The sequence below is a fragment of the Cynocephalus volans genome, chromosome 11 (genome assembly GCF_027409185.1).
Source record: "Cynocephalus volans isolate mCynVol1 chromosome 11, mCynVol1.pri, whole genome shotgun sequence".
In the NCBI taxonomy this organism is placed as follows: domain Eukaryota; kingdom Metazoa; phylum Chordata; class Mammalia; order Dermoptera; family Cynocephalidae; genus Cynocephalus; species Cynocephalus volans.
Window position 1 is genome coordinate 29394334 of NC_084470.1, and position 13321 is coordinate 29407654.

Sequence of the window (13321 nt, forward strand, 5' to 3'; positions counted from 1 at the left end):
TTAAGAAACAGCATTGTCACTACCACCCCTCAGCAGTAACTGCTAACTTGATTTCTAACATCATAGATTAATTTTGCCTGTTTTTAGAATCAAGGAATATGTGTTCTTTTGAGTCTGGCTTCTCACATTCAATATGTTTGTGTTGTTCATCTAAGTTATTGCATGTCATGTCTTGTAGTTTGTTCATTCTCATTGCTATATCGTATATATTAGTGTGTGAGTGTATCACAATTAGTTCATCTACTCTATTAGTGGCCATTTGGATAGTTTCCAGTTTTGGCTATTTTAAGTAATATCACTATTTTCTATGTTGGTTTTTAATATCAGAGAACCTTATGCTTTTTATGTTTGAGAAATCAGTAAATTTATCTGCTTCTTGCACTTTATCTAACAAAAAATATTTAAGACTTATGTGGTGCACTTTAGGTTCAATACAATTATGAGGTAGTTGTAAAATCTATTCTCCTCTTCTATAATAGTGTAAGATTAGTCATGTGAATTTGGGCAGAGATTTTGGAAACCAATAGAGAGCATGAGTGTTTGACAACACCAGTAATTCCATGCTTAGGCACTTATGTATATGTGCAAATATGTTGAATCAACTCTAATAGTGGCAGAAATTTTGCCAGGATGAAGTTAGGTAGGCCCTTGGTTGCTTGGCTGGTTGATCAACTCATAACAGAACCAACAGAAGTATAAACTCTTCTTCATTTAACTCTAAAATAGTTGTTATTTCCCCACTGATTCTTAAAATAATTTTAACCTTCAGTTTTATGTTTCCCCAGGAAGCGCCATGGCCTGTGCTGTTATTGTGACTCCTGGGTTGTTGCGAGGCTCTGTGGCAGCCGTCAGCACTCAGGCTGCTTTGTCGAGATTGACAGCCAGCACTTTACGCCACCTTACTCTAACCAGGTGAGCCGTCAAGCCTTCAGTGTCATTTGAAGTTGATTTTCAAAGAGACCTGACCTGCTGATGCTTGTGGGAAGCATATCAAACTTCTGAAAGAAGTAACGTCTTGGCTTAAATGTGCATGCTGTTAGTAGATCGTTAAACTTTAGTTAAATGTGCAAATATTCACTGACCTTTTTGTAGGATCTGTAATGTCATATTGTATTTTGGATAGCCGTGATATTTCAGAAGAAACTAACTAACTTTATTATTTTTGTGAAGATAATACTTAATAACCTAATTTTACTTTTTGTTAAAGGATAATGAAATCCAAAAAGAAAACTGATCACTTGGAGAGAACTGCAAGTGTCATTCGACAGGAGGTTTGTATCTTTGGGGTGTGGCAGGTTTTTCGCTGGACAGTTTGCACAGTTATGACTGGCTTATGGGTAAGGCATAGATGAGTTTTGTCCTTTTGAAGGATAGTCAGGGGAAGTTTGTTATTTTCTGTCCAGAAATTTTCTGAGCAAGAAATATAACTGATTTGAAAAGATGACATAGAGGTGCTCAGATTTTTCCCTTTAAATTTGGAATGAATGGATTAATTTTTGATGAAGGGAGCATAGCAGCACTTGAGGAGACCGTCCTCACTGGTATGATGTTTTGGGTTATATTTTAGGGATAAGACTTCTTTTAGAGCCTACATTTTATAAAGGGCTTACCTTTTCTTTTTTCTTTTTCTGGCACGTGTGTCGAAGCCCTTGTTCTCAGCCGCACTTTAAATCAACTTCTCATTTCTTCAGGGGAGAAAGCATTAACATCTGAGAAAGGATGGTGGGTGAGCTCTTGTTACCCTTCTCATGTACAGATTTTTTTCCCCACCATATTCAGACTATAGAAAGCTAATCTACCACCTGATGGGGTATCAAGGGCTGGGAAATAAAGAATCCTCACCCTTTATCTCAGTGAGTACACTGTAGCCCCATTTTTGTTTAAAAACATAGATTGGATATTTGATTTTGCTTTTTGAATGTTTCTCAAATATTCAGATATATTTAGCTTAGTGTTATGTCTATTTAAACTAATAGTAAAAAAACTATGTAATTCATATAAAGAAAGATTATACAGTTCTACAAACATGGTCAGAAACTGTGTTATCTCAGTAGTTTAATATATTCATAGAAAGATGCACTTTAATGTAAAGGCATATTGTTTAGGCCCTATCTTTAAAACTAATTCCACTTTCAGAAAATTGCTTTGGGACTGAGGGTGGTGCGTTTGTTGATTCAGCTTTAAGTCGATGTTTTTTTGAGAATTCTGTAAAATTAGTTCAGCAGAGTAGATTTATAGGCATGTGAGAAAGTACACTTTTCCCATTGAGGATAAATCTGAAAGTACTTTTTTTTGGTTTGTTCAACATACAAAAATGTTGATTCTATACATATGAGACTTATTAGGATTTCTTTTTCAAAAGTGAAAACCTTGTCAGTTGTGAAGAAAAAGTGGTTATTTAACAGACTTGGACTAAACTCTTCCCTGTTGTATTTGAGGCAGGTAGAATTAGGGCAGTGGTTGGCAAGTTTTCTGTAAAGGGCCGGATAGTAAGTGTTTTAGGCTTTATGGGCCATGCTGTCTTAGTCACGGCTACCAAATTTGCTTTTGCAATATAAAAACAGCCTTAGACGATTTGTAAACAAATTGATGTTCCAGTAAAGTTTTATTTACCAGAACACCCAGATTTGGCCCGCAGGTAATAGTTTGCTAATCCCTGAAATAAAATAGTCATTTTAGAATTTTATAGGACAAAATTATTGAGGCTTTTGGGGGTTATTTTGAGCCAAGTTTAGGTAAACTGCAAAGAAAGTTAATGTAAACTCTAATAGTGTGAATATGTAAGAATTTTAGTCCTTGGAAGTCAGAAAATTACAGGGTTAAAATTCTAATCATGGTACTATCTTGGAACAAGAATTTTCCAGTTGCAACCCTTCTTCTCTTCTGTTTCTAATTTCCGCTCTTTCCCAAACAGAATGACAACTGGGAGGAGATGTGAGGACCTGGGGAAAGCTGGATGATGTCTGGGGCACCACCTCAGCAGTATATGGTCATCAGTGACTCACCCCAGTCCCTCCAGAGGGCACTCCTAGGCATAGAGCAGCTAGACCTTGGACTTGTCGAAATGAACAGCACCTCTGCTTGGGCTGTAACAGAACTGGATCAGTTTCTCATAATCTTGTCTTCCACTCTTGCTTTTAATTTGTATAGCAAGTGTACTTTACAAAACTCCCCACATGTCATTTGCTCTTCACTTTCAGTCCATGAGGTAGCCTAAGGATAGGATGTATCTGTATTTTATAGAAGTGGAAGGACCAAAGGGGAAGCTACAGCTCAGTTGCCAATTGCTAAGGCAAAGGACCCTGCTGATAGTCCTGGAGTGGGCAGAGAATGGAGCACTCACCCAGAAATGTCCTTTTAGTATTGGGCATTGTGTTCCCTCGGGAAAACTTATTGAATGACTATTGTATGATGTTAATGCTTCTTACTTGGAACCGTAAATGTTACCAGTCTGAGGTCATGCTGATGCAGGAAACCGAACTCTGAATTGAATGACATTTGACTGTTTGTGTTCAAGTTCACATTTTTTCCTTAAGGATCAAGGAATAAGCAATCTGGGTAACCTTAGAAATGTCAAGGAGATAAGACTAGAAATATTGTAATGCAGTAAAGATTGTTCAGGAAAGACTACTATTTTACTGGAGGGGTCACTCCCTGCTTGGCCTCTATGGAGGGTTGGCCCACTGAGCAAGATATACTCTATTCATCAATTTGATGGGAGTTTGGCATGAAAGAATTTTTTAAATTACAAATTTTTATGCATTCATTTATTCATTTGGAAATACGCCATACACTGAGCTAAGTCTTGTGGTTATGGCATTGAGAATGATAGGCAAGCCCTTGCTCTCAGATTTTAGTTGGACTATGATCAGAAGAAACCGATTTTATGCACCTAATTTATTTTATTTTATTTGTATTTTTAAACTTCTTTTTTTATTTTTTTTAAGCTTTTTGCTATGAAAAATTCAGTACATATACAATAAATACGGCTACAGCAATCAACAACTCATAGCCAAGCTTATCTTATTTGTACCCCCACCCACTTTCTGCCTTCCCCCCTGGGTTATTTTGAGTAAATCCCAGCATCATAGCATTCATCTGTATGTATTTCAGTATGTGTCTCTAAAAGGTAAGAACTCTTATAAAAGACATAACTGCAGAGTATAACCACATTTTAAAAATCGATAATTCCTTAATATAATCAAACATTAAGCACATTGAAATTTCTCCAATTCTCTCCCCCTCCCTCTTTCTTTCTTACAGTTGATTTGTTTACATCAGGATCCAAACAAGTTCTGCTTGCTGCATTGGTTGTATGTCACCTGTCTCTTAAGTTTCTTTTAATCTATGGGTTCCCCCTTCATCTAATTTTTTCCACTTTACCCCATAAAATTTCCCAAGGTCTGGATTTGCTGGCTTCATCCCAGTAGTGTCATTTAACATGTTCCACTGTGTGCCCTGCATTTCCTGATGATTGGTTGCTGGGTCCTGAGGCTTGGTCTCACTCAGGTTAGATTTGGCTTCAGAGGTGTATGTTCTTACTGCAGGAGGCTCATTATGTCTGGTCTTCTCTCTGTGATGTTAGCAAACATTGATGATCATTTGCTAGATCTATTATTTCAATAGGGGTTTGCAAAATACCATATTCTAATTATTTTATTCCTTTGTTTACTAGCTGAGATACTTCACTAGACAGAAATGTTCCCTCTTCAGCTATTTATGGTTACCCTGAGGAACAATTCATATAGAAAACGCAGGATAAGTGCTTGACTCTTCCCTTTTACTTACTAGTTTTAGAAAAATGAATTGTTTGACTGTCATCTTCCAAAGAGACTGTGGGTTTGTTTGCTTTCGTTTCACTATCATTATGGTTTTTTGTGGTGGTAAGCCTTAGTTTCTTTCTCTTTCTTGTTTGCATTTTTGTTCTACCAGTGGGTTTTGTTCTTTCTTGTCTGTTTGTAGTGGATTGAATTATGTCCCCCCAAATTTCACTGAAGCTTGATTGTGTCCCCCAAGTTTCATGTATGAGAAGCTTAATCCACACTGTAAGTGTTGAGGGTGGGAAATCCTGTTATGGTAATTGAAAGGTGGTGCCTTGGAGAGGTGATTAGATTGTAGGACTATGCTGTAGTGAATGGATTAAAAATGTTCAGGGGTGTGGTTCTGAGAGCTTTAAAAGAAGAGAGAGGAGAGTCTGTCTCTCTCTCTCTGCTCTCTTTCTGCACTGCCATGTCTCAGTGTGATACCCTGCTGTCACTGTCTTCACCACTAAGGCTCTCACCAGATGTGTTCCCTGGACTTTGGAATTCCCAGCCACAAAAACTATAAGTAATAAATTTCATTTTCTTTACAAAATACCCAGTTTTGTGTATATTGTTATAAGCAACAGAAATGGACTAATACAGCGTTCATGGTAGTTACTATCAATTTTTGGATTCCAGATGGAGGACTCCCTTGAGGGTTTCTTGCAGGGCTTGTTGTGTGGTGGTGAACTCCCATGGTTTTTGTTTGTCTGGACAATATACTATTTCTCCCTCATTTCTGAAGGATAACCTTGCAGGGTATAGTATTCTCAGCTGGAAGTTTTTTTCTTTTCGTATTTTGAATATATTATCCCATTTTCTTCTGTCCTGTAGAGTTTCTGTTGAGAAGCCTACTATTAATCTGATCAGGGCTCACTTATAGGTAGCTTAATGCTTTTCTCTTGCTTCTTTTAAGATCCTCTCTTTGTCTTTGAGCTTTGCCAGTTTGACTATAATGTGTCTTGGAGAGCATCTTTTTGGGTTGAAACTGTATGGGGGGTCAGCCCCGTGGCTCACTCGGGAGAGTGCGGCACTGGTAGCGCCAAGGCCGCGGGTTCGGATCTTATATAGGGATGGCTGGTGCGCTCACTGGCTGAGCGTGGTGTGGACCACACCGTGCCAAAGGTTGCAATTCCCTTACCAGTAAAAATAAAAAAAACCAAAAAACCCAAAAACTGTATGGAGATCTTTGAGCCTCCTGGATCTGAAGGTCCATATCCTTCCCTATACCTGGGAAGTTTTCTGTTATTATTTCATTGAACAGGTTTTCCATCCCTTTTTCCTCCCCTTCTGGAACACCCGTGATTCTTGTGCGCTTAAGGTTGTCTGCTAGCTCTCTTAGATTTTCTTTGTTTTTTAAAATTCTTCTTTCCTTTTTTTTGTCTGCCTAGGTTATTTTGAAAAGACATCTTCAAGATCAGAAATTCTTTCTTCTGCTTGTTTTAGCTTGCTGCTTAAGCTATTGGTTGTGTTTTATTTTGTTGAGCAAATTTTTCCGTTCCATGAGTTCTGCTACATTCTTTTTTAATGTATTAATCTCTTTGTAAATTTCCTCCTTCATGTCCTGGATTTATTTTCTTGTTTCATTATGTTGTCTACCTGAGTCTTCCTCGGAATTCCTTTTGAGTCATTTCAAGGGTTTTCTGCTGTATAGGGTTTGGTATTTGAGAATTACTGTATTCTTTTGGTGGTGTCATATTTTCTCAGATTTTCATATTTTTAGTATCTCTACATTGATGTCTGGTCATCTGATAATGGAGTTGCTTCTTCTGTTACTCTGGAGTGGGCTTTAAGGAGAGAGACTCTCTTCTTTTTCTGGTCTCCACTGGTGACTCTCCTTGTGTCAATGCAGTTGAGTATCTGGCAGGCCACCTGCACCATGGCTATGGCTACTGCTGTGGCAACAAGCTGCCTTTTCAGCAGCTGTGGCTGTGGGTGTGGTGGGTCATCTGCGGAAGTGGTGTTCTTGGGGTGCCCCTTGCCTGCTTCTGGGCAGTGGGTACTGCCCTTGGCTCCTGCCTATGATCCCAGGCATGCTCCTTGCTTGCTTCTGGGTGGTAGGGGCTGCCCTCAGCTCCTGCCTAAGACCCTGGTTGTGTTCCTTGCCTGCTTCTGAGTGGAGAGCTGCCTTTGGCTTCTGCCTAGGACCCTGGGCATGCTCCTTGCCCCTAATTGATATTAGAAGAATTGCTAATTCTTTTTCAATTATACTAGTTTGCTTTTAGAAGTCTATGCCTTATCCTATACAATATCTTATGTATATTGCTGCCTTTTTGTTTATAAAACACTTGATAGCACAATAGTTGTTATTTGATTCTCACAACCATCCTGCGAGGGAGGTGTTGGGATCTTTATTCCTATTTTACAGATGAGGGAATCACACCTCAGAAATTTGGATAGGATGACCCTGCTTCCTGATATGCTTGGGATAGTCCTGGTGTATACCTCTTGTTCCTGATGTAATTATCAGTAGCACCCCCACTCACTCTCAAAAATGTCCTGTCTTGAATGATAAATTATATTATTGGCCTAAGTTTAAAGGACTTGTTTAAGTAAGTAGAGGACCTAGCCTTGAACTCGACTCTTCAATTATCAAATCAGCTTTTCTTTCTGGTACACCAAAAGAATGTGACACTCAGTTTAGACAGACAGGGTTTAATTGAGCAACGTGTTAGTCAGCATCACAAAAGGAGGAGGAACTAATGGCACAGTGGTTAGTTAATAAAGTAAAATGGCTCGGTTCCTGGGGCAGAGGACTTTGGGGATCCTGTGGTTCCCAGTGCTGATTTTCAGGTGCTCACCATTTGCTTGACTTGTTTTACTGAGTCTTGGGGATGGGCTGCTTAGCTGGAGAGTGGACTGTGTCCTGAGCGTCACCTTTGTAATTCTCTACTAGACATCACGTATGTATTTTGAGGAGATTGTATCCTGAATTGGTCTTCTTCAGTTTGAGGAAGGGGGACGTCTCTTTAATGTGCAGTGTTGCTCAACAGTTATACACCTAATTTGCTTTGATTATCAGAGCCTGATGGTCAAATATCTTTTAGAGATTATCCAGCCTGGGTCGAGCATTACTTGGCACTCCCAGCCTCACCACACTGCCCACAGTGACAAAACAGAGGGTAGTGGGAAGAAACTTCAGGCACCTACTGCCTACATGTAGTTGTCAGGGCTGTAGAGGGGCTAGGGCATAACCTCTTGGAGAAACTCCCAAGGAAGATCAGTCTGATGGCCCTGACAACTGGCGTCTGGCTGCTAGGGGTATACAACTCACCCTGCTGTGAGTCGAAGCCTACAAAGAAAGGGAGGCTTCTTGGGGAAAGACCCAGCTTAGTAGCTGGGTAGCCACAGTATCTAGCACAGTGCTGGAATGCCAGAAGCACTCAATACGTGCTTCATTGAGTACAGTAAACAAGCATTGACCCCAGCTCTGTAGTTGATGACCTGTACTGCCTTGATTGAGTCACTCTGTAAAGTAGGAATGATGATGACATCCATCTTAAGAGATGAGGTGGTGATGCAAGTGTGCGCTATCATTCTATACAGTTACAAGCTCTGCAAAATGAGAAAGTTGCCTGTACTACTACTACGTAACTATGCCCAGAACTTTACTGGGTAGCATCTGAAATGTAGTGGTAGTGCTTTTCACTGAGACACTTTTGTTCAATAAATTTATTCAGTAAATAAATTGAATGGGAGTAGAGAAATAGGGTGATAGCTGGATTAAAGGAGAGGCTTGTTTCATTTGTTGTATTTTGAGAAGCAGCAAAACACATAAGTGCCCTGATTCAAATCTCTGCTTCTAGTTCTGTAACCTCATATGTAAAATGGGGATGATAGTAAGACCTAACTTCTAGGGTTGTTGTGAAGACTGAATGAATGAATGTGTGTCAAGTGCCTGGCACATAGCAATGCTGTCTGTGGGTGTTTGCTGCTGATGTGTTTTTATAGCTGAGGTGGGAGATCCTAGAGTTGGCATGTTTTCTGATGGAGAGGGGACGGGAGAGGGGTGATGCAGGAGAGAGGGTAGTTTCTGGAGTGAAGGCTTGAAAAAGCAGGGGAGAGTGGCCCAGGTGGACAGGTCAGCCTTTTGTTAAGAGTAAGATGAGTTCACCTGTCATGCCAGGGCATAGCGTTGACTGGCATAAACTATGTAAGAAGTAAAATTGTATGTTGACAGAGAGTTTTCTGGTCTTTCTTTGTCAGTAAATCACTTGAGTAAAAATGGTTTCTTTTAATCAGACTCCTATAGGTCAGATTGGTATTCTGCCACCATTTAAGTAATATCTCTGGGTCTTGGTGTCCTTATATGTAAAATGACATACTATTCTTGCTAATGACCGAAGTTTCCTTCAACTCTAAAATTCTCATAGCCCTAACTACATTTTTGTTTTAGGTCATCTCTAATCCTGGCTTTGCCTAAATATTTAAGCCAGAATACAAATGAACGGGAGTGAATGGAGAAAGCCAGCCAGATTTCCAAAGACCTATTTCCTGTACAGAGACTTGCATCAGCAGTAATATCAAAATAACCTACATAAAACAGCTTTTTAAATGAGTGTGATGGAATTTTCTTGTAGATGCCCACTCTGACAGAGCGTTAAAAATGTGTACTAGTAAAAACTGGCAAATGTGTTGTTGTTTTATTGAACAGTAGAAGAGTCTAAATGTTATTTTATGGAAAACTTCATTTCCTGACATGTGTTTTAACTTAGGATATGGCTAGTTGAGGTTTCAGTTCGAAATCTTTTGATCCATTAAGTATAAAGCAAGCACAGACATTAAAACATGTAGTTTCTCCATGTTTTGCTTATTAAATAAAAGTAAAGAAAAAAACAGCATATAACAAGAGCCACAAGTACAGATCCTAATTATATGAACTAGCTTCAGAATAAAATAAAAATCAAAAAGATTTTGTTTATGTTTTTAATCCACATTGTTAGAAACGTTTGTACATTATACTGTATTTATATTAATTAAGCAAAATAGAGTAGTAGTAAGACAGAGGCATGTCTTTAAAAATCATGAATTGTGCAAGGTAGTTTCTGTTCCAGTTGTAGCAGTTTTATCCAGATTATTAGGATGAATGGCAGTAGGTAATATTACTGTTTGTACTATTACCAATAGACATAATGAATCTGTGAGGATTTTTGTTCATAGACACTATCCAGAAGAAAATATGACTTAATAGAAAGTGTAGCTTTCTTTCTCTTCGGAATTTTGTATGTGGATGCTGGGAAATGATTAATGATTTCATTTCACATAGTCTAACATTTGATTATGAAGTGTTCCCACATATTTCAACTGAAATTCTCCCTCCACAGTGACTATGAACATTGGTTTCCCTGCCGCCAGGTGACTCTTCTTGATGTTTTTAAAGCTTATACATATCTAGTTTTGTTAGTGAATCCAACAGATGCCAGTTAAGCTGCTGGAAATTAAATAATCTAGCTCTTGGTTGTGTTTTTATAGATTATTATATAAAAGAAAATAATGGGTGTTTATAAAATAACATTTCTTTTTTGTAAACATAAAAAAATGGGAATAAAATAATGGAGAGACCTCTGATGATTCTTATTACTTGTCTTTATAATAAGATACTCAAAATAGGAGGTGTAACAACATAGGAGGATACAAGTCCTACTGAAGAAATCCTTGCTTTCCCTGACCTCTCCCACATTTTTGAACATGAATGTAGATTCTCTGTAGTGTTTCTCCCATTTTTAAAAAATAACAAAAGGCTTCTGAATTTCTATCAACCTTTGTTCTGGAAACCAATTTTAAGTGCCTTTAAGTTAGAGTTTTTATTCATTTTGCATGTTCTTACTGAGCCTTACTATATGTTGGGCCCTGTGCTTGGTCTAGGGAGTTTACTTAAGCATATACTCTGTCCAGTACCTGACTACAGGAGGCTTGTGGTCTGTGTGTTGGAAAGACATGTTCCTGAGTATTTGTGATTTAAATTAACATGTGCTATATGTGATAAGAAAGGCAGAAACATTGTATTGATACAGTTGAAGGGATGGATATAAGAAAGACCTCAGGCAGGGGGTAGTATTTGAGCAGTGCCTGGAAATATGGGTAGGGGATTCATAAAGCAGAGCGTGGTGCATGCTGAATGACCTAGGTAGAGTTTTGGGAGGTGGGCAGGAGTTAGGTGCCTTCAAAGACAACTGCAGGTTGTGCAGTTTGGCTGGAAAACCTACTAGCACAGGGATCCAGGAGTAGCTCAAGCTGGTATGAGTTACATAGGCCTTTTAGCATTTTGTTTGTAGTTGAATGGCAGAGAGCCCTTGAACGTTTTTGAGCTCAACCTCAGTGAGGCTGGAACATTAGGAATATTCATCTGTTGCGTGCTTTGAGAGATACAACAAGGAGGCCAAGTTAGCAGTTCAAGTGAGAAGAAAAAAATTCTCAGCTTAGGACGGTGGCAGGTGTGGTGTGTAAGAGAAGGAAAAGATACGAGTTGAATTCATGGAACTTGGCTGTGTTAGGGACAGAATTCCAGAAAGAGTGAAAGTTTGTATGTGTTTATCAACTGAAAATGGATTTGACTGTGTTGAATCCAAGATGGGTCCAGAATAGAAATCCTGGTGAAGGAAAGAAGCTGATTTTGTAGGGCACTGTGAGGGCAGGGGCAGCCTTCTCCTTTTCTGCATCCCCTGTTCCAGGCATCACGCTTAAGAAATGTTTGTGGAAGGAATGGATGTGGTGGATTTAGTTGTACACATAAGTGAGTTTACCATTGGGACAGGACCACCAGATAATTAAGGGCAGGTAGTAGCCTTGGGAGTGCCTGAGGGCCTCAGCCTAGAGGTGGGAGAGGGAGCAGGAGTGAGGCAGTTTAGGGAAACCTCCCACTGAGGAAGCGGGAGAAGGAATGGTAAAAGAGAAACACCAGGTCACAGGGGCAGGAGACCTGAAGAGTTCAATGTCACCTTCCCCAGGCAAGGAGAATGCTTCAGGATGGCAAGTACCAAATTCAGAGAGATCAGGGAGGGTGAGAACTGAGACCAGACATTGAGTTTGGTTGTTCAGGATGACACTGACCAACCTTGGAAGGAGAAGTTTCAGGGGAGCAGAAACTGGGTTACTTGTGCTTAAGGAGAGCATCAAGGAAAAAAGGGAAGATTCTGTAGGCTGAGGAAGAGCTAATCATCTATGTAGAGGAAGGGATGAAGGGCAGGATTTCTAAAACATCTTAAAGACAGTATGGCTTATGAGTCTGTACCAAAAAAGTAGGATAGGATAGGAAGTACATGTGGTACAAGCCCACCGCCCTGCACGGTTCTGTTGTCCATGTGAGTGGTCCCCTGGAGGTGTGCAGTGCTCAGTCTGTAATGCCCTGTGCGGCAGCACTGGTGCAGTGGCATATATATTAATAAATAGATCAAGCATAATATATTGTAAAACAAGTAAATACTAGTAAATTAATTCTAATTAATGCAATAAAATACATTATAATACTTAATCAGTATTATATGGGCCAGCAGTGTTATAAGTGCTCTTACATATTTTATCTCATTTGATCCTCCCAGCAATCCTATGCGGTATAGGTGGTATTATTTTCATTTTGTAGCTGAAGGTCTACGTAACTTGCCCAGACTCACACAGCTGGTAAATGGCAGAGCCAAGATTAAACACCAGGCAGCCTGCTACAGAGCCCATGCTGTTAACAGATGTATTCTGCTACTTCCTTTATTTCGTTGCTGAATTGCTTAGGATGAGCAAATGGCATTAGATATCATGTCTGATGAAACAGGCAGGTCCTAGAGAGAGGAAAGTTGAACATGCAGGAAAGGGCTGGTTGTTGCTGATGGAGCAGTGTTTCAAAGAGAGTAGGTGGGACAAGGATCAAGAGCACAGGTAGAGGGCCAGTAATGGAAAATCACCCCACTTGTTCTTCAAGAGAGGAGGAAGAGAAGATTGGCAAAAATATGGAGAAAAAGAAGCAAGGGGTTTTCCAGGAGAGAGGGAGAAGGTAGACACTTTCAGGAGATATTTTTAGGTGGTGATAGAGACTGCCATCCATCATAAGGATTTTCCAGTGAATTTTTAAAAATGGTCTCCCACTGATAGTTTGGTTAGATCTAGCAGTCCTATTGGAGAAACAGGCCTGAATGTGCTACCCTTAGGGTGGTAGGTTCACTGACAGGCGCCTTTGGTGGAGACTTGAAGGTAACACTTTAAAGAGAGTACTATATTTTGGTTAACTGCTACTGATTTGATCTGCTGCTACAAGTGGAGTTGAACAGAAGTAGATTGAAAGAAAAATCATGTTATCTTTTTCCCTTCCTGTGAAGATGCCCCAAGTTTAGGGGAGGAAGAAAAACACAAAGCAGAAGAAAGAAGGAAGGAAAGAATTTAGAGACATTTTGAATTTGAGGGGTGCTGGAGCATGGATGGCACTTAACTGAATAGTTCCTGAGTCAGACCTATTCAGTACTTTCCAGAAATCAGACACGTCATGTATGATAGTGCTTTTCAAACTATCTGTAGGGAAGGGTTCTTTTTGTTAT

At 39.5% G+C, this 13321-nt stretch overlaps 1 protein-coding gene across 3 annotated transcripts in view; it reads left to right on the forward strand.

The window, feature by feature from the left end:
* Positions 1-13321, forward strand: part of OXNAD1 (oxidoreductase NAD binding domain containing 1) — a 38229-nt gene that overhangs the window by 5805 nt on the left and 19103 nt on the right. For 2 of the 3 annotated variants that reach the window (XM_063114894.1, XM_063114896.1), the window contains exons 3-4: positions 770-912; positions 1208-1271. In XM_063114894.1, coding sequence (XP_062970964.1) covers positions 770-912; positions 1208-1271 — 207 coding nt within the window. The remainder of the gene's footprint in view (positions 1-769; positions 913-1207; positions 1272-13321) is intronic. The other variant, XM_063114895.1, reaches the window with a different exon arrangement.